At 38.6% G+C, this 22,717-nt stretch overlaps 1 protein-coding gene across 4 annotated transcripts in view; it reads right to left on the bottom strand.

Annotated features, from left to right (window-relative positions):
- The window catches only part of LOC127647152 (histone deacetylase 5-like), a 115,771-nt gene that overhangs the window by 40,883 nt on the left and 52,171 nt on the right, over positions 1–22,717 (bottom strand). For all 4 annotated transcript variants that reach the window (XM_052131234.1, XM_052131235.1, XM_052131232.1 and 1 more), the window contains one exon: positions 2,744–3,012. In XM_052131234.1, coding sequence (XP_051987194.1) covers positions 2,744–3,012 — 269 coding nt within the window. The remainder of the gene's footprint in view (positions 1–2,743; positions 3,013–22,717) is intronic.

Here is a 22,717-nt window from a genome sequence, read left to right as displayed (position 1 = left end):
CTGCTCGGGAAGAGGTCAGCAGTCAAGGGTTATGGTATGGTGTGTGTACAGACATAACGAAATATAAGACCTACAAGGGTTCATACGTTTTTTCTTAGTTTTGATATTTTTAGCGGTGGTGCATTAGCTGATTGCACAATAAAACCCTTGCAGTAAGCTGTGTCTAAATGTATCCCCTTTAAATCATTACTGCTACAGCAATGATTTGCTGTCTTTCCCTGTGTTTTGAGCATTATGGCAGCAGCATTGCATTTTTAGGATGGCATGTGAAGTTAAAAATAAGCAAACTTAAAAATAAAAAAAACCTTGAGACTCCTGCATTCTGTTCCATTCTGTTGAGCTAGATGTTTTTACATGCAAGAATGTGTCTTATCAGGGTTCGTACAGATGCTTGAAAGTTAAATTCAAGGACTTTCAAGGACATTTCAAGCACATTTAATTGGTTTTCAAGGACTATGCCATTTTTAAAAAAATAAATATTAATTTATTTATTCAGTTAATTTATTTCTATAAAGTACAACTTATTACAAGTACAACATATCTCAATGTGCATCTTTAACCACATTCTCATAGTAACAATTTTGGTTCATTCATGATGAAATGAATGTGCAATTGTAGTGTGCTCCCTTAAAACGTAGTTCACTTTTCAACAAAAGTGAATAACTAGGTCCATAAACAGTAGTCCGTATGATTCATGAGCTATGATCCATGTTTTCTAAAGTCACACAACAGATTTATGTGAGGAACTGACACAAATTGCAAATGGGTCATTCTCAAAAAATGTTGACCTTTTAACTTACAAAATATAGAAATTTTCCATTCAAATCAGTTTTTGCCTATAAACGCAATATTTTTGCCTGGAATCATTTTATAACATGTTGACATTATTTTTTATTCATAAAGGACAACTTGGCTGTTGTTTCACAAATTAAGCAAGTTAACACTAATGAGGGTTAAATGGAAAAATAAAACAAAAAAACACTAGATTTTAGTATTTTAGTTCTTTATAGTCCCATGTAGTTCTGTATTTGTTTTATGTTGTTTTTATGTAGCACCATAGTCCTGGAGGAACGTTGTTTCATTTCACTGTGTACTATACTAGCTGTATATGGTTGAAATAACAATAAAAGCCACTTGACTTGAAATGGGGTACAACACCAATTTTTTAGTTCATGGCAAGTATTAGTTAAAATGTGAATGAATAATTTCTTAACATGCTGGGAAAAATCATGCATATTTATGCAGCCTCTGAACTTTGACGTAAAAAAATTATTTTCCACAACTTTATAAAAAAAAAATAATAATTATCGGGGGCTTGGGTAGCTCAGCGAGTTTTGACACTGACTACCACCCCTGGAGTCGTGAGTTCAAATCCAGGGCATGCTGAATTACTCCAGCCAGGTCTCCTAAGCAACCAAATTGGTCCGGTTGCTAGGGAGGGTAGAGTCACATAAGGTAACCTCCTCGTGGTCGCAATTAGTGGTTCTCGCTCTCAACGGGGCATGTGGTAAGTTGTGCGTGGTTCGCGGAGAGTAGCTTGAGGCTCCACATGCTGCGAATTTCCGCGGTGTCATGCACGATGAACCACGTGATAAGATGCGTGGATTGACAGGCAACTGAGACTTGTCCTACACCATCCGGACTGACGCGAGTAACCGCGACACCACGAGGACATACTAAGTAGTGTGAATTGGGCTTTCCAAATTGGGAGAAAAGGGGATAAAAAAAAAAAAAAAGTTTTATAATTGTTAATAACATTACCATGAAATCAAGGGACAAACAATCGTTTTAAATAGGTTTTAATTATTAATAACAATTTTGTTTTGCTTTTTTGCACACTTGTTCGGCCTTGCACTAATGCTTTTATTAAAAATAACTACAAAAATAACTACATAAATAACTTTACATGAAAGGTACAATGATTTTTTTCAGGCAAGCCATTTAATTTAATTAAAGGTTAGGTTATAGAATGATACCTTTTATTTATTTCTTTTTTCGATGTTTTGAAAGCTTTTTCATGACTAAAAAGTCAAGGGACATGTTTGTCAACATATTTTGATACTGACCCAAATGTTGTCAGAAATAACCTATTTTGTGAGTCACAAAGGGGGCGCTAGATGGCTCACAAAACTAAATCCTCCATTGATCTGCATTCAAATCTCAGAACGTTTTACATCTCATCTAATTTTTTCCACTCTGGGGAGTAATTATTATTTAAAACTGGTAGCTACAAGGATTCATACTTGTTAAATCTGCCACAGCAGTATCTATAAAAAAATATAGTTTTAAAATCCACCAATAACAATTGATTGCCAATTATGAACAGCACTGCCAAAAGTAAAAGTGCAACGTGACAGCACCGTCTTTGCGCTGCCTGCTTCAGCAGTGGTCCAGTGGTCTGTCTTTGTGTTTTTCAGAAAATAAATAAATACATTTAATTTATTAAATATTTAAGCAACATATTTTATGATTTTTCTATAATTCAATAACTTTTTAAGCACCTCTTGGAAAAATGACTATTTTCAATGCTTTCCAGGACTTACATTTGAAAAAGCCAAATTCAAGCATTTTCAATGTTTCAAATAAATTCAAGGTACAAACCTTGTCTTATGTAACGCCACATAAAAATGTGTCTGATTGGGCTTTTTTTTTTTTTTAAATCTTGTCGTTTAGGCAACCCGCTGACTAGTCCAATTTTTGCAAATCCCTACACAAAACACATCCAGTCAAACAAGGGTCAAACCTTAAGATGCTCCTGTAGCTGCACTTCATGTTGGCGGGTCAGAACCTCGTGCTGTTTCTGGAACTCAGCAAACAGCAGCTGTTTCTGGAGCTCTTGTTGTTGTTTGAGTAAGAGCAGTTCATGCTGAAGCTGTTTTTCCCTCAGCGACGGATCCACAGCACTCAGACGCGGGTCTGTTCGCAGGTCCACCGGCCCACCGGTACCCCCGCCCTGATCACCTCCTACTGGGCTCTGCATCCCAGACGGTAGCAAGGTCTTCACATCCACGGCTGAAAAGAGAGAGTTAAAGGTTAGACTTACCTACGCGAAACACCTAACTACTTTTGGAACCTGTTAAACCTTCATGGTGAAGCATGTGATTTCTGCACTAGCAAAACAAACAGCAAAAATATGGTTGTTTCCCCAACAGCATTCCAAAAAAACTCTTATCATCCCACCCTCCCCTGTCTTCCATTTTTGGGAAAATATACAGCCTTGCCTCAAACTCATGCCATTGGTTGAAGCAGATGTTGAAGAATATGTTGGTTGAAACCACAATGTTATCATGCTTTAACACAACAATGACATCATATACTATAGATCCCTATTCCGAACTTTGCCTGGAATTTACAAAAAACTAAAAAGCCTATACAAAATTGAATGTAATGCTACTTGTTTAATTTATATTTGACAGATACCTACCCAAAGCGACATCTAGTACACCAATTGCAGAGGCATTCTTCTTAAAACAACTTGGGATCAAGTGCCTAGTTCAAGCACACAATGGTCATAGGTTTCAGCAACTCGGTTTCAGTAACTCTCCATTGTTTTGCTTTTTTTTTTTAATCGGTCACCTCTACCTGTGTTCAATACTGTTCTCTTTGTGTTGTCCAGCTCAACTCCTTAACCTCTCTGTTCCACTCAAATAGCAAACATGTTGACAGATAAACTACAATTACAAAAGCAAAGGCCATGAGTGTCTTCACTAGTGACAGGGCATTCTACGGTCCATGTATAATGTGCCCATAAATGTTAAACTGATGTTTGTCTGTGTTTGCCCATGTTACCGTAACCAAGTCTAAGGGTTAAAATGTCAACTGGCTTGAGGACACTGGTGTCTTTTGTATCACAAGCCAACAGGGAATTCATCCTACTAAACTTTGACCAGCTCGATCCACCAAGGTCAGAATAGAAAATTCTAAAACTACTGTAAGACAAGCGCAAAAGGACAATTTCTACCAAGAATCTGGTTAGAAGTCATGAAGAATAAGTACCACATATCAGCCAAGACCTACTCAACACTAGGACAGCTATTGGTACAAGCATGCAGTTATGTAGCCTAGGGGAAGCCAAGGTGATTCCTGGAGGGGATTGCGTATTGTCACAGCCCTAGCATGCAATCCAACCCCTCTCTTTCAATTTCTCTCCCTATCTCCCAGATTTCCAGGTCTACCATTGACCAGAGAATTGAGCTTCCAAAAACTGATGTGCCAAAATAAGGCCCCTTAAACCAAACACTCCTACAACTGTTTTGTTTAGATTTGATTATGGGAAGATGGTCATGGGCTGCATCTCAATTCGCAAACTGTACTTTTAACTAAAATGATTTACTATACTGGTAATGGGAAAGTACATACTTTTATTGGTAGACACTATTTACATTTGCATGCATGAATTAGAACCTACAGTAATTAATTACGCCTCCTTAAAATTATTTTTACTTTTTTGTGTCTGTACGGTCAATGTGATTTTTTCCAGTAGGAGATGTTCCTGCATCTTTTGTTGGTCTTGGAATAACACTGGTCAAAGAAACATAGTCCTAATGTCCCTAACCCTAACCTATCCCTAAAAATTAGAGGGAAATTATAGGTTGATAGGCAATAGGCATAGTCTATAAGACCCTAACCCTCAAGTCTAACCCTATCATGTACCCTAAATTTAACCCTGAAATCTAATTGGTTGACCGAAATGTTACTTCAGGACCAATAAAGATCCAGGGACATGTGCCACTTGGCAAAATCATGGTCACCAGGTTGGTACATTTAAGAAAGTTTGTAGCAGCTTTGCCAAAATATTCATTGATATTTTTAAACAGATCCCTTTGGCACCAGAACTTGCATGCACAGGTGAATATTTTGCAAATTCACAGGAAACAGAATACCATCTGGGCACACAAACCATTTTCAATGTACTTCGATTTGAAACGCACCAATCGTAATCATGCTCAGTGTTTAGGACAGACAGTAGATATATTGAGATGCAGCCCTGGACAAGCAGAGAATGATTAATCTTTTGTGGACTTTAAAAATAATTTAAAATGGCTCTAAATCCATGCACTGCGCTAAAGACAACTGAAAACTGGCACATTACTTAAAGTATGATTGCATGAAGCTATACTTTGTCTCTTTAAACATGCAGAAGAGTCGCCGTACTGTCCTTGAGACTTTACAAGTGTTTGGTAGGAGACCACAACGCAGGGGACCATCACTGTTTTAGAAACTATGAGTCCATATGTCACTCAGCCTCTGCTGCTGCCTACCCCCCCGGCTAAAGTTTACCAACATGCCAATGATCCGGTTTCTTTGCTGGATACTTAGCGGAAGCGTTCAGCTTACATGCAAATCAAATTACTATTCCTTCATCAGTCAGGGGCTATATATAGCGTTCCTCACACCCTCAGGCCGATTGACTGTGTCAAGCCTTTGACGTCAGAGTTTGGCCAGCCGAGGTCATCAGGACTACTGCTCTTGTTACTGACCAGATGAACTTAGCATAGTTTTAACCAGATACCTTGTAGCTAGAAAAAGAACAGGGAGCTTTCAATGTAAAGCAAGCAAATTAGTCCTCAAGTGGCCCGAAACTTCCATTTTAGTAAATAAAGCACTCTGTGGACAATTGACAGCACTTCGGGTAAAATCTATTTAAAGTGAGCATCCTACTCACTATGAAGGATATTAATTCTTGTCTCATGTGTGTCCAATTTGTGCACCCTGCACCCTACTTTATTATGCATCTGAAAGTTAACTTGATTATGTAGCAGCAAAATCCATGTTTATAACTGTTAAGATTGTTTTGGCAAATAAAACTTTGCATCAAATGGAATTGCATCAAAAGGAAGATGGTATTCCTTGGGTGTATGGTGGCAATTGTGGACTTAAAAATCCCAGGTAAGATATTACATAAAAGACGCCAAGTTTCAAAATGAATCACGAGGAATTACTTCATTAAAGTGTTCATCATTTGTTCACTATGCTAACATCCTTGAGGAAGGGCCTTTCATGAAGGTATTCTGTTGCTCACTTTAATTTGGAATGAGAACTGTCCCATTCCCACAGTGCAAATTCAAATATGGCAGTAGGAATTTGACCTAAAAGTAAAGATGTCAGCTGAATATCACCATTAAAGGTTAGCTTAGCACGTTAAGCAAGCTATGCTAACAAAACAAATATTCTAAAGATCCTGCGTGATAATATGACTGTAGAGTATGTATGAGTGTGTGTGTGTGTGTGTGTGTGTGTGTGTGTGTGTGTGTGTGTGTGTGTATACCTTCCCTCAAACTGCAAATCTTTGCAAGCCTCTCCATAATTAAATTAAGCTCTTTTCTTATTTAAACCTGGTAATAGCATTTCATGTTTTGTTAGCATGTTTGTTCATGCTAACAGAACAGCTCCACGATCAGTAATCAGTCCAAACACATCTATTGTATGTGTCAGACGCCTACATTCCAACGGAAAACTCCTTTGAGGTGTTAATTAACAACCATAAGGACTATAAAGGAGAGCCTTCCTGTCCAATAAAAGACAACAGCAATTCTGTTACAGCTAAAATCTTTCCTTTTTCAAACTTCTTGTCCAAATACCGTATCACCATCCCCCAAATTGGTAGTTTTTCCATCAAGAAGCTTTTTTTTTTTTTTTTTTTTACTATAGACAGAATGGTGGATATGAAAAACACATGAAGGAACAGAAAGGAAAAGGGAGGTGTTTGCGGACTGGAGTCGTTGAGGAAGTCCCTTAGTGAGGAGGTTGGGCAGACTGAGGGGGTTTCCAGTCAATTTCCCTCAGAGAGCTCTGACCAAAGTGAAGCAGCTCAACTGATTACTCTAGTGCCCACACACACACTACACTCACTTGCAGATTGATATAAACAGAACCAAGCATGCAAACATTCTACAGTGTGTTATTATTTTCTTAATTCCTTTTGGTGATGCTAGTTGCATAGAAATTGCATACTTCATCTTACACAAGGACAATTGCAATTATATCTCAACGGAAGTGAAAGAAACGTTTATATAGTTTAAATAATCGTTGCATCTCTGCAGAGGCACTTACCCATGTATTTAAAAAAGAAGGTAAGAGCATTGTAACCTGACACGATGAAAATAGAAGCTAGATAGGGAGAGGTACCTCCTCATTAAAAATAGAACAACGTGTTTCATAAGCCTTGGGTGAGGCTGGGTGAGAGAGAATGGAAGGATAGATGCAAGGCCGAACCATTTTTTGAACACTGAACATTGGGGGTATCAAACCATTTTGGGGGTGGGGTGTCACGGGTGTTGAGGTCACAAATATAATGGTCCTCTTTGGTCCTTTAACATCGTAATGGTGCTGAATGCAATAATTTTCTGGATAAAGGCTTGAAATGCGATAAAGGCCCAAAATTGTATTTTTAAAGTTCACACAGTACAAGACAAACACGGTGTCTTTTTTGTGCTGACTAAAAGAAAAGATTAATATAATTTGAATTTATTTTTAACTTTGATGTATCTGTAAAATGACATGACTGTGTCAGCTGGCTAGCAATAAGAAAAAACACAAAATTATTTATTGTCCTCAAGTTGTACCTAATTGTTTTTCCTCCATATAATCTTAACACAATATTTTCTTTAACGTCTTCCCAATCCTGTAAAATTAGCCTAAAACGCCTAATCAAGGCATACCCAAAGTAAATTTAAAGCTGTTCTTGAACCTTTTTGAGTACATGCATGGTTTTGGTCACATTTGAAAGGGGACACTCTGAAGTTTTTTCTCCAGCAGTCAGAATTACTGTAAGTGCTACTGATTTTGAGTAATAGAAGTTTGAACACAATGAAATAGAAGTTTGTTTTTCCGCCTGAATTATTTTTTTGCATACAGATGCCTGCAGATGACTATAACTTGTAGCTATTAGCTTGAGAACACAATGGGATCACAGCATGAAGCCTTACCTAGTCCAAGTTCAAATTTTATAACAATACCATAAAAAATGAATATTTTACACATGTTTTTCTAAGGGTACACCCAGGCGTTTTACAAAAGTGCCTTTTGGATACTCCAAAAGGACCCTTTGGTAACCTAGGACAAAAAGGCTACTACTTTTGAACGCTTCAAAGTACAGTCATAATTTTGGGCTCTAATGAAAGATGACACTTAGAGCTATCCTATTCCATATCCAGATCCACTATTAGTTTTGCTGACACAGAGTAACTGATGCATAAACACATTAGAGTGCCTTTTCCCTTCTTGAAACTAAATGTTGTGCATATAAAAGAGTCAAAACTAGTGCTATGGTGGACAAATTGTTTACATAAAAAATACACAACAAACTATTTACATGAATTTTTACACAAAGTATTTACAAACCATTATAAAATTGTACATGTTTCTAGCAACATGCCAGTCATTGTAGCTGTCACATTTGGGTACAAAGCACAAAGGCACATCACAGGAAGAGTACTTCACTGGTGTCTTTGCATGACACTGCCTGCACTTCAGACGACCAGCGGTGCAAGATTTGGTGATGTGCAACGGCCTGTGATGTGCTCTTCGTGGAGCAGGAGATACGGGTCTGGCTGTGGAGTGAGACCCCAACTCTGCCAGCTCCTCAGCAAGGGTCTCTCTGAAAGCCCTCCTCTCTTGATGAGGTGCTGTCCTGCTGCTCCACTTTATGTGGCCGCTTGCTGAGTGGGGGAGAATAAATAAATGTAATTTACAAAGCTAGACACACCTTTTCCATCTTTTCTGTATTCTATATATATATATATATATATATATATATATATATATATATATATATATATATATATATATGTTTTTCTTTTCGAGTGTGTAAATATGTATTATTGTATGTATATTTACTGTAAATACTGTATACTTTGCCAATGTACTATGGAACAAATAGATGGGCCTACACCTCCCCCATGAATTCAGCATTGTAACAAATAGACTCTCAAACACAACATATATTCTTATTTTCAACTTATATTTATTGATTTATTTATATATATATATATATATATATATATATATATATATATATATATATATATATATATATATATATATATATTTCGATCCATTTATATATATATAAATATATATTTACAGTAAATATACAAAACATCTATATAGCATGTCAATAGATCTGAAACAAACAATGAACTAAAACCTCACACGCACAAACGGTTCAAACACTCACTGAGGAAACACACGACAAAGGGTAATTACAAAATGTGTATTCATTATTCAAACTAAAGCTTATTTATGCGGAATATACAGTAATATATGTTATAAAACACAAGAAAACACTTACTTGTCCAGAGCAATGTCTCATCTCTCCATAAACATTTCCTCTGCCTCCGAATCATCCGTATTGTTTTCAGAAATTTCATCTCCAAACTCATCATTTCCACAGTAAATGCCTTCTTATATCACATCCTGGGGTGAAAATCCTGTTTTTCGCGTCCGTTTCACCATATTTAAATCGCCAAATGTGTAAACAGTTCCAAAACAGCTCTCCAATACTTTTACGCACAGACACACAAAATAATTAAATTATATAAATATTATTTATTATATAAAGTGCATTTCACTCTGACTCATTCACACACACATTCACACACCAATGATGGCAGAGCTGCCACGCAAGGCACTAGCCTGCCAAATAGATCAAAATTGAAGTCCTTTTTTACTACAAATCTCCAGTTCCTTGCTCTTCTTTTTTTGTTTTTGCCGATTCAAATTCTTCATGCATATTGCCACCTACTGGGCAAGGAGGACAATTTATAGTAAAAAAAGGACTTAAGTTTTGATCTGTTTCTCACCCAAACCCATCGCATTGCTTCTGAAGACAGATTTAACCACTGGATTTGTGTGAACTACTTTCATGCCACCTTTATGAGCTTTTTTTGAGCAACAAAGTTTCGGACAGTGTTATTATAGTTATGAAAACGAAAACAAACTAAAAACATTTTCATTAACTAAAATACAAATAATAACTGAAATTATTGGAAAAAATAAAACTACGCTAAAATATTTTTCATAACTCCAAACCAACTAAAATATAAATTTTAGTTTTAGTTTTTTATATACTAGGGTGAATATGGGCAAAGTGACAATTTTGGAAATTTTACTTTTCTTGACACTTCGAATTATGATCCAAATGCCACATAACCCATCATTATACCTTTGAAGAAAGCATAGGATATATTCTCAAAAATGAAGAAATATTCGATACTGAGAAGTAGAGCCTTTGAAGACCCTCTTTTGACCAAGCACCATGTAAGCCGTACTGGTAAAGTAAATGTACAAAAGTAAAAATTATTCTCTCTAGAAAATATCTACAAAGAATTTGGAATTAATTTTATATTTATTATACACTTTCACATCATAATATTAAGTAAACCTTTACTTTTTATAACCAGAACAAGACTTACCTCAAATTTCTGTTATTTTCTTGACTATTGCTTAAGTAATATCATCAGTTAAAAGTCTTAAAAAGATAAAGGGATAATTCTCATCTCTTATTCACCCTCATGCCATCCCAGATGTGTATGACTTTCTCCTGCTGAAGACAAACAAAATTTTTTAGAAGAATATTTAAACTCTGTAGGTCCATACAATTCAAGTCAACATGGTCCAAAATTTAAAGATCCATAAGAGCCGTCTATAGGAATGATCATGATTTCAAGCTCGAATACACTTACTACTAGAGTTCGCAGAGCGCTAGCTGGTGCTGGGAAATATAATCGAGCTTGAAATCATGATTGCCAAGGAGACTGCTGATGTCAAGGTTTACTGTAAAAAAGGAATTAAATATTGACGCGTTTCTCACCCACACCTATTATATCACTTCTGAAGACATGGATTAAACCACTGAAGTCTTATGGTTTACTTTTATGCCATCTTTATGTGCTTTTCAGAGCTTCAAAGTTCTGGCCACTGTTGAGAACAGAGAAAGATATTCTTAAAATCTTTGTTTTGTGTTCAGCAGAAGAAAGTCATACACATCTGGAATGGCATGAGTGTGAGTAAATGATAAGAGCATTTTCATTTTTGGGTGGATTATCCCTTTAATTGTTTACTCCCCAAAGATTGGTTTAGTAATGATTTATAATAATTTAAGGAAATACATATGAATACAATGGGGATCAAGCTTAAATGTACTATGTCACTTTACCCATATATTATACAATTTTAAAGATTTACAATTCACATTAAACACGAACATACCACTAGATAGAGACAAGAATGCCTAGAGAAATGTAATGATGTTAAACTTGTTAAATTACACCAGTGAAAGCTCAACTTTGGCAGCCATAAAAAATACTAAAACTAAAATAAAAAACGAACTAAACTGAAACAGAGAAAATGAAAACTAAACTAAAACTAACCAACAAACTGTGAAAACGAAACTAAATTGTAATGATAGATTGAATATAAAATATAAATAAAAACTAAATAAAAAATCCCAAACTATAATAACACTGGTTTTGGACCCTGTTGACTTTCATTGTATGGATCTACAGAGCAGAGATATTCTTCTAAAAACCTTAATTTGTTTTAAGCATAAGAGAGAAAGTAATACACATCTGGGATGGCATGAGGGTGGTGATGAGAGAAGTTTCTTTACTGGATGAACTATTCCCTTAAATTTGTTTATAAGCAGTTTAGCAATTGCTTATCATGATTTCCAACATAACTATAAGCATAAGCGCGGTAGAGTTTTAATTTCACAATCTTACAAGAGCATAAAGTTTCGAAATGTAACAATGTGGCCTGCTTCAAACTAATTCTGCTGTGTTCAATAATATACATCAATAACTTCAGACTAAGGAAAAGTAGCAAATCACCAAGCAATGAGTAATAAGCAATAAGTAGTGCATTTGCTAGATAAAAGTCCTTCGGCTAGCTAATAGATCAATCGGCATCCAGGAGCATTCAGATTTATAATACAGTTGAAGTCAGAAGTTTACATACACTTAGGTTGAAGTCATTAAAAATAATTTTTTTAACCACAACACAGATTTCTTTTTAGAAAACTATAGTTTTGGCAAGTTGATTAGGACATCTACTTTGTGAATGACATGAGTACATTGTCCAACAATTGTTTCACTTTTAATAGAAAACAAAATTCAAGTGGGAAAGATGTTTACATATACTAAGTTAACTGTGCCTTTAAGCAGCTTGGAAAATTCCAGAAAATTATGTCAAGCCTTTAGGCATTTAGCCAAACTAATTCTGATGTATTTTAAGGCCTACCAGAAGGGACTGGTGCACTTTACAAAATAGATGGCATCATGAGGAAGGAAAATTATGTGGATATACTGGAGCAAAATCTCATAACATCAACCAGGAAGTTAAAGCTTGGTTGCAAATGGGTCTTCCAAATGGAAAATGACCCCAAGCATACCTCCAAAGTTGTAGCAAAAAGGCTTAAGGACAATAAAGTCAAGGTATTGGAGTGGCCATCAATCCCTGACCTCAATCCATTAGAAAATTTGTGGGAAGGACTGAAAAAGTGCATATGAGCAAGGAGGAATACAAACTTGACTCAAGTTACACCAGTTCTGTCTGGAGGAATAGACCAAAATTCCAGCAACCAATTGTGAGAAGCTTGTGGAAGGCTACCCAAAACCTTTGACCCAAGTTTTAAACAATTTAAAGGTAATGCTACCAAATACTACCAAAGTGTATGTAACTTCTGACCGACTGGGAATACGATGAAAGAAATGAGCTGAAATATATAATTCTCTTTACACTTATTCTGACATTCCACATTCATTTAAAATGAATGGAGGATGAAAACGGCCAAAAGCATTGAACATACCCGTTTCCAACATTAGGGCAATAATTAAGAAGTTCCAATCAACTGGAGATGTTAAGAATTGGCCTGGAAAAGGGCTTGTGTCTATATTGTCTCCATGAACAGTAAGGAGGATGGTTCAAGTGGCTAAAGAATCTCCAAGAATCACATCTGGAGAATTGCATAAATTAATTGGGTCTTGGGGTCAAAATGTAAAAAAAAAAAAAAATGAAAATCACCTACATCATCACAAGTTTGGAAGCCTCTGCTCTCATCCAACAACAAACTCAAGTGTCTTCAGTCCCCTGTCTGTTACTCACTCAACGTTGTGTCGATGTAGTGGTAAATGGTAACTGGTAAATTGTCTGCACTTATATAGAGCCTTTTTAACCTTAGCGTTATTCAAATCGCTTTCAACTGCGTCTCATTCACACACACATTCACACACCAATGATGGTAGAGCTGCCATGCAAGATGCTAGCCTGCCATTGGGAGCAACTTGGGGTTCAGTGTCTTGCCCAAGGACACTTGGGCATGTGGTGTCGTGTGGGCTGGGAATTGAACCACCAACCCTGCGATTAGTGGGCAACCCGCACACCATGGTTATCCTGCAGGTCCACAAGGCCAAGGTGCATAAAGATCTGTACGCTGGTGGGACCGACCCAAGGCTCATGCAAGAACTGCGCGCCATGACCGACCTCGCTCTATGGGCGACGAAATTCACTGCGCACACCCTGGACCAGACGATGTCCACCTTGGTGGTCCAAGAGCAACTCTGTGGCCAACCTTGCGGAGATGCTGGGCGCCAAGAAGGTCCGCTTTCTTGATGCGCCCATCACCCAATGGGGGTTCACCCTACAGGCCTCCGAAGTCCCGCACCCCATCTGCCTCTCGCCAGGGCCATCCTCCTGCGCCATCGGCCCCGGCTCCTCTGCCATCGGAACCTGCACACCGCCCTCTGAGAAGATCGTCTCGCAGGAAGGCGGCACCACCTGCCCGTCAGCCGGCCGCCGAGAACCCCGGACGTGATTCAAAGCGGCCTTGAGACAGGTTTGCATTGATGCATATGAGACCGCACCAGCACTGGCTACAGACTCAAGTCCCAAGGTGGGCATGACACCACGGCACCCAGCGTGTGACTATCACGCCACGGTGCCGCCATACTTTCAGCCCTTGGTCAGATCTAGCATTTCTATGGGCAGGGGTTCCCTTAGAGCAGGTCGTGGTCACAACAGATGCCTCGAACTCGGGCTGAGGTGCCGTGTGCAACAGGCAGGCAGTATCGGGGCTCTGGACAGGGCCCTGCCTGCAATGTTACATCAACTGCCTAGAGTTGCTGGCAGTATCGCTGGCCCTGTGGAGGCTTCAGCCATTGATTCAGGGCAAGCACGTGTTGGTCCGGATGGACATCACATCGACCGTGGTGTACATTAACCACCAGGGCGGCGTACGCTCACATCGCATGTCGCAACTTGCCTGCCGCCTCCTCCTTTGGAATCAGCAGATGTTGAATCTATGCGAGCCACTCACCTCCCGGGCGTCCTTAACCATGAAGCTGAAGCGCTCTCACGACAGGTAACGCTCGGCGGAGAGTGGAGACTCCACCCCCACGCATAAATTTGGGAGAGATTCGCAGATGGACCTGTTCGACTCCTGAGAGTCCTCTCATTGCCCCTTTGGTGCTCTCTATCTGAGGTATCCCACGGCCAGACCTCTAACCTCCATGTCTGGCTCCTGGACAGGATGCGGAAGACCTAGCAGGCCTTTCCGCCAGTGGTGATAGACACGATCACTCAGGCCAGAGCCCCCTTCATGAAGTGGCTGTAAGCTTAAAGTGGCGTCTCTTTGCAAATTGGAGTTCTTCCCACGGGGAAACAACAGAGATGCGGTCAAGTCTGTGTTGTCCTTCCTACAGGAGGGGTTGTTGAGATGGCCGTCTCCCTCCACCTTGAAGCTGCCCCTTGGATTGAGGATGCTATTTCTTTGCGCATATTTGCCAAGGGTGCCAATATTTTTGGCCACTACTGTATTTGGCTATGGTGTATGTAAACTTCTGACTTCAACTGTAAATGCTGAATTCAAGTGGACCTGGACAGGGGGTGGGGCTGCACTGCGCTTTTAAAAGTGAGCGAATCTATTTTAGGATTCACTATATTACCAGGTCATTCTGTGGATCTTGGTGCATCTCCCTCCATCCGTTCATGCTGCTCTACATCTCCCATCTTGGATCAACACTACAGACATCGGTGGAAACTGCAGTATGATGACTCTTAGCAGAGATTACCTTTGATTGGGGGACTCATGAAAAGCATACTGATAGCATGTCATTAAGATATGATTTAAGCTCCACATTTTTGCCTGAAAAAATGTGACTGAGGACAGCATGGATGTAAATTTGATGATGCATTTAAACTGATAATAACTCCATAATAGTACAATAAATATGGCCTCATTTTATTTATTAAACTAAATATGTTCGTACTTTTAAAAATGAATTCATAACTCGAGGATTAATGAAGTAATGAATGCAAAAGGCTGATTAAATGGGTGACAATAGTGACCAGTTATAGGACACACAATTTATACTTTCACTTTTACTTTATATAAAAATAAATTTCACCCTAAAATCTTGATGTTGATCTTAAAAAAAGTCCATGGAGATGTTATGCATCAACTACCCAAATGCCAGCAAGAGGCAAAAAAAGGGCATCTTTTCTGTCAACAGGAAAAAATTGACATCAAGCTGGGATATCCTAAGGGACTCAACAACCAACAACCTAATGTTCTCCTGTCTCCTGAAGGGTTGTCCTTTTGTTTTCAAAGCTCAGTTGAAAGAGAAACTTACAGCTGACACAATTTGCTGACACCATTTCCTGCTTTCATTCCTGCCACAGGGTCTTTATTTTTACAGTTAGTCCAAAGACTCTATTGTGCAGAGACAAAAAGGAATAGACACAGAAAGAGTGTAAGGATGCACCAATATAGAAAGTTTAACCAATACGATAGCTGAAAAAGAAGTGATAATGTACAGTGAGGTACAGTAATACTTTTTTTTAACATTCATTTTACAAAAATATCTGACTGCAGACTGCAGCCGATTTAGAATTTGTTTCAATGTGTTTCAATTAAAATAGCCAAAACCTTGCACAGAAAAAAAAAGTAGTTTACTGAAGTTAAAATTGGACAGAAATATACTGGCCAAATATATATTTTATATATATATATATATATATATATATATATATATATATTGGCAGATACCGATATAGTAACTAATACATTGTTCATTCCTGCAAGACATGTAAAGAAAGAAATAGAGAGAGAGAGGGAGATGAGAGCGAGCGAGAGAAGCTAAGGACGGTCAGGTAGGACCTCAAGGACAGTCATTTATAAATTTGCCTGTGCTTTCCTCTTGTCTCTGTTGCTAAGCTTTGGGACACAGTGAACCATGGGACGTGTTTCCCTTAGCACAGAAACACACCAGAGACTGAAGGCCAAAGTATACAGTACTTTTGCTGTAGGCTTCAATTTCGGACAGACCGCGTGTGGACCAGATTTTCTCGAAAAGTGGACGCATTATCTGCGCATGTGCCTTGCATTGACTGTACTTAAAGAGTATTACAAAACAGCAGTAATGGGCATGTGTCAAACGCGTTCGTATTCGCTCGTGGTCAGAAGAGTATACATTGAAAAGCCAAGCCAATCACAAAACATTCCGTACCCCGTTTACAACTATATTTAGTGCTGACCATTTGCGATCAGATAATTTTTACCAGCTCGTCTTATTACCAGCTGTAAACAGGGTCTAAAATGACTGCAGTCAGAGCTAGGGAATGCTATTGAACGACTTCCGGCAGAAGTCCCACCCACATTCGTTTCCCCAGCAAGACTTAAAAGAAAAAGGTGGGTTTCCATTTGCGCAGTCCAAACTACAACACGCACACAGACTGACAAAAACGCTGTCTCAATGTGGACAGATGGCCGAAACATAGAGAAAAAGATGTGGGTGTGGCCTAAAAATATACAAAATATACTCTAGATAAACTAGTCAACATAACTAATTAACTGTGACACATACACATACACAAACAAGACCCAGTGACCCGAGGCAGAAGTAGGGCAAATTTGTAGTATAAACTGAACAATATGTAAAATTGCATTTTAAAAAACAAACTGCATTACAAGGCCAATGTGGTTTGCCTTAAAATAAAAGCGGTCAGTGGACACCACAATGCAATGAGGAAATAATCACTTTAAGAAAAAGTTAAATCAATCAAAAAGTTATACAAGGCAGAAATGAGGACTTTTGCATGGGTGACGTTTTCCAGAACTGACAGGGTGATTACTTTCCCCCTCAATGTGCTTCATTTTAATAAATACTTTGTGGTTTTATATTGATTTTACGGCTTTTTTTTTACTAAAACAGACGTCTGCACCCGCAGTCTCCCTAAAGGAACCATTATAATTTGAGCTCTAAAGGCACGTTCTACCAACCCCCTGTTTTAAAGTCTATTTTGCAGAGAGCCCAGCTTACGTCATGGTTATTTTCTTTAGCAACGGTACACCAGCTATGCTTCAGAGAAACAAGAGGGAAGAGATGGATAGGGAGAGAGAGAGAGAGAGAAAAAAGCATGAATATTGCTTTCCAGAAATAGCACATAGTGACGTGCGGTTGGCTGCCCTGTCAAATCTGTTCTGTGTCCTCTCCTTGTTAACGGCACATAGATGAGTGAGAGAGAGAGAGAGAGAGAGAGAGAGAGAGAGAGAGAGAGAGAGAGAGAGAATGTGAAAGTATCAATTGGAGTTGGTCAGATTTAGGGATGTCTAACGTACTGTTACTTTGGTGCCAAGTCCATAATACATTTAAAAAATGTTGGCTAACAAGACCAGTCTTTTTACAGTATTGTAGGACAGAGCACCAACTCAGTTCAGTCAAAATTCAGGAAAGCGATATTTATATCCTTTGGAAGAGTTTCTTGGCAGTTTAAACTTGGGGCTTGAAACTGGTAAGGGAGAGTTTGCAAATAACCAGTGTGATTTATGAGTCCCAGGAACCTCCGATGCCTTTGGCAGGCCATAAGGAGGGGTAGCTCCCCTCGCTCTGGGAAAACAAGAAACCAGCAATTATTTGGTATAAGCCCCCCCCAAAAAAGACAACTGTAAAGAAAGGAAAAATAGGAGGTGAGGGATAGTGCACTGCCATGTCTTGCGCACCGCATGATTTAAGTTAATACTGACTCTTCATCCATAGAACATGCAGATTATGATGACGTCAATTGAAGAGGATAACGTCACTGTGGTTTATCAACTTTGTCAGCTAATTCACTTCGACTGGCTCACATCAAGCATGCTGAATGGTGTTATTTTCGATTTTAGGAAGAGAACATAAAAACAAAGAGGTTCGATTTTTGTTTTTATTATTTTGGCCATTTAATAAAATATAGGACAGTTGAGAAAGGACAGGAAACAATGGAATATGACACAAAACTTATTTGAACTTGTCCACATGTGCAACTGAGCACTGGAGTGCAATATGCAAACCACCAGGCTACAGCTCCAACCGCAATCTCACTCGGCTTTGAGCATTCAAAATTATTTCTGACACTGCAATAACACTTACGTGCTTCAGGTTTTAATAATAAATATATCACAAAAAATATTATTTGCGTTGTTCTTTGCAGGCAACACATGGCATTGAATTTGGGCAACAAACTCCATTTCCGATCACCCCCCTCCCTCCTTCCCAATCAGTCCAAAACAGTGTCTCATTCAACAGCAAAACCTCCAGCAATCATACGGTGAGCTGCATATGCCTAACCGCCATTCCTTAGGGCTCTAGTTCAAATGGGACAACCTTTCATGAGCAGGAAAAAAACCTAAGAAGAAGAAGAAGCCGCATGCAAAGAATAAACATTCAGACGATGAAATGTCATCGCTAAGTAGCAGGCTGAGTGCTGGCCACTGTTTACAGGTTCTAAAAATGCAGCAGCATTGACGTCAAACGCTTGCATGAGAGGAATGTTGTTTTCTGGGTAAACTTCAATGTGTGGTGCTGAATTCATCTCACGCCACTTTTTAAAAAGACGCAGAGAGGGTCAAAAGGTGTATTGCAGACGCATCAATAGATAAGAACTAACAGATGATGACTATTATCTAAAGTAATTTAGATATATGACTATTTTTTAAGTTGGTAAACCTTTAATTTCAGATATATGTAGCAGTAATTTCACTGCATCAACTTGCTTCAGAGTATTCCACTCATATTAGGGTGTATATTTGGAGTGATAGCAGAATCTTCAGAAATATTAATAATTTAATTATGACCAGTAATATTAAAGGGAGAGTTTTAAAGGAATAATTCGAAAAGTCACACCTATTAAACACAGTTGACAATCCTAAAGTCTGACTGTGTGACCATACCAAAATGTCACCTCTTATGATCTTGACTAATATGAAGGCAATTTCATAGAAGTTGGACTGTCTTGTTAGTTGTCTGCGGCTACAAAATTTCATCCACAACAGCACAAATTTGAACAGAGCCTTCGGTTCTTCGTATAAACCCGTTCACAATACAAGCATTTGGGAAACAGGCAAGTGGGAAAGCCAGAAAGAACTAGATCTTTGCTATGATTAGGGGCCACAAATCTGCAGAGCTTCTGAAGGGCTTAGATGGCATGTCCTGATAAAAGGTTTTTCCTTTTGTACTATATTACACTTATATTAAAGTATATCAGGAATTTAAATCCATGGGCCATTTGGCAAGAGGCAAGGAAAACAAAATCTATCTTGGAGGCATCTTAAAGTAAACGTTCAATCTCTGCTATTACTTATTAAGACAAGTAGGTAAATGAAGGTGAGAAGGTAAATTAAGAAATCTCATTCCTTGCGTGGAGAATATCAAATAAAGCGTAGCCAAAGCATGCAACAAAGTGGACGGAGCTTGTCACCATTGCCTTTGCACGCAACAAATATAAAATGCATGTCTAGAGACAGATCAAATACGAGACTAAACCTACCGTGCAAAAGCTTACAAGCACAGTGATCCAGAGAGGTTTCCCTGCTTATCATTAAGAGCCTGAAAGTTGAGAATCTAGACATGTCAGATGCACCAATAAAGACTCAGTCTCGACATGGGATATTTACTATTGTTTAGAAGCCTGAGGAGAGGAAATTCATAGGGGACGTTCAGACCAGACACATTCTTGCACAAAAAAAAAGGCGACGTAATGCAACGAATACAACAGAATGCAAGTGTCTTGAAAGGATTTTTAAAGTTGACAAAGTTCTTTTCTCCTTAAACCCGCAGCACTCATGCACAAGAGACACTGGAAAAACAGCTGGACATGGTGCAATGGTGAACTTTAATGCATCCAATTAGTGCATGTTTATATTTAAAAATATTGGAAAAAGAGTGTAAGAGTGTTAACGTAAACGTTCAATCTTTGCTATTACTTATTAAGACGAGTAGGGAAATGAAGGTGAGAAGGTAATCGAAGAAGTAAAAACGAATTCCTTGCTAGAAGAATATCAAATAAAGCGTAGTCAAAGCATGCAACAAAGTGGACAGAGTTGGCACCATTACTTTTGCACATGACAAATATAAAATGTGTGTCCAGAGATAAATCAAATGCTAGACGAAACCTACCCTGCAAAAGCTTACAAGCACAGTGATCCAGAGAGTTAGAAAAACAGCTGGATGTGGTGAAATGGTGAACGTTTGTGCATCCAATTAGTGCATGTTTACATTGAAAAATATTGGAAAAAGAGTGCAGACGGACACACGGAGTTGCACGCAGTTGGCACGCAGCTCATCCTGCACAATTATGCTACAGGCACAAACAATGCAAGTTGTTGAGGTGAGGTGTTGTATTACTTTCTAAGTGATCAGACATACGAATTTGAATGGCGGATGATGAAATGTGCGGAAAAATCCTGCAGACCGACTAGAAAATCATAGAGACAGGGAAGATGTTTTACTTACTTAGTTACCACTTAGAACACCCTAACAATAACCACACAAAATACCCCTAGCAACAAAGAGCAATGCAGGGCAGATTTACTGTAAACAGTCTGGCACTATGAAGAAGCCTCACCCCTCCCAAATTTACACATATTGTTGTAACATCTTGCCTCCTGAACAGTGGGGATTTCTTTAAGACTGCAAGGGAAGCTCAGCTTCCCCTATAATGTCAAAAAAATAATGGTCAAATATGTACTATTGTGTAAACAATTTATTGACTAAAAATGCGTTTGAACACGTTCATCTCGAAGACGAGTTCGTTCAGAATCAGCTACATTACATATAGCAGGTCGGCTGACTCGATTTACTTATTATACATTCCCGTAGCGTCAGTGCATTTCCCTGTTGAAGCCGAGCGTCCATTGACTTCAATGGGGCTGCTCTGAACAGTTTTTTTCAGTGCTCCGAAAATAGACGGTCATTGGATAAATGCTGCGATTATGTCCCGCCCACGGACGCTCAGCGTCTCTGGGGGTGAATGAAGAGTGGGCTGGCTCGGACTCCGGGCTTCCGCGTGATGATTGGAGGATCTGTCGAAAGACTGCATCTCCTTTTGACTGACAGCGAATCTGTACTATACGAAGTCACTGAAGCTATTTCGCGCTCAGTCCCATCGTGGATTTCTCAAGTGTAGTCGAAAGACAAACTGCTGCAACCGATTTCTTTATATTTGTTTGGCGAAATTGCTAGTCAATTTGCATAATACATTTCACACAATTATACACCACATTCCTTGTTTCAGTTTTACCAAGTTTAATATATTTTGTTTTAGAGCGTTCGTTCGTTCGTTCGTTCGTTCGTTCGTTCATTCATTCATTCATACAGTAGGCTACGCTAGCGTCGTACGGGTGAAACTGCGCACGATGGCAGACGGTGCTAATACTGTCGACCTGATTTTGGCGAAGCCATTTGAAAGTCTTCCTTACGAGGAAAAAATTTGAATTAAACAGCAGGGCAGATCAACACCTAAGATTGATTTAGTGCAAAAAATAGGGTAAATAAGTTTATAATGTAGGCCGAAAATGAGCTTCCCCTCTTTGAAAGACCAGCAGCCGCCACTGCTCCTGAAATATCCCTGACCACCATTATAGGATTATACTTTACTCAAACCCAATAATAAATGATAGAAAAATGAGAGCAGTTAGATATTATTAGCTCATGTGTAGTGTGCAAACAGCACAGCATGTTGCATCACTAACATAAAATAGTATCTAATTTTCTCTTAATTTCTGAATGTTATCCAGTTTGTAGTTCAATGTGGCTTATAATTTTATTGTCATCCTGCCATTATTGTTTATAAGGGAGTTTTGTATCATGTCAAATGAACATCCACACAAACGTTACATTGCTCAGAGAAAATAGAAACGGATAAACAACTGATTTTTTTTAATCATCAACTGAATCATCAATTGAATCACTGATGGACTGACTAATGTTTGTTTCAATCATCTGTCACGATAGCAAGTGCACTGCAGTTTGAGTATAGACCTCAAAGTAGGTGCTGAAAGGGAACAGAGTGGGCGGGGGTAATGCATTTGCATAGTGGCCTAGCTCCAGCTGCCATTCAAGACATGGGTTGAGACCATAGGCATGTAAATAGGCATGACATGCCTGCTGCTGATTATAGTACAGGGACATCGTTGGGAAGAAATAGTTGACTACCTGTAGTGAGAACGGTACAACTTAATTTAGAGAATCTATTTTAACAACCCCAAGAAGAAAGCAAACTTGGTATGCAATCGACAGTGTTACTATTACTTTAGCTTGCCCATATTGTTGTAGATGCGCTTGTGAGGGTTTAAGACTGAAAAGTAATGGAAGACCAATATATCACAGAGGCCGATAAATCGGACGATATTCAGACTTTTTTCATTATCGGCATTGGCCAATAAATATTCCCCATTTGACGATTT

The sequence above is a fragment of the Xyrauchen texanus genome, chromosome 8 (assembly GCF_025860055.1).
Source record: "Xyrauchen texanus isolate HMW12.3.18 chromosome 8, RBS_HiC_50CHRs, whole genome shotgun sequence".
Taxonomy (NCBI): Eukaryota; Metazoa; Chordata; class Actinopteri; order Cypriniformes; family Catostomidae; genus Xyrauchen; species Xyrauchen texanus.
This window is presented reverse-complemented; position numbering and strand designations above follow the sequence as displayed.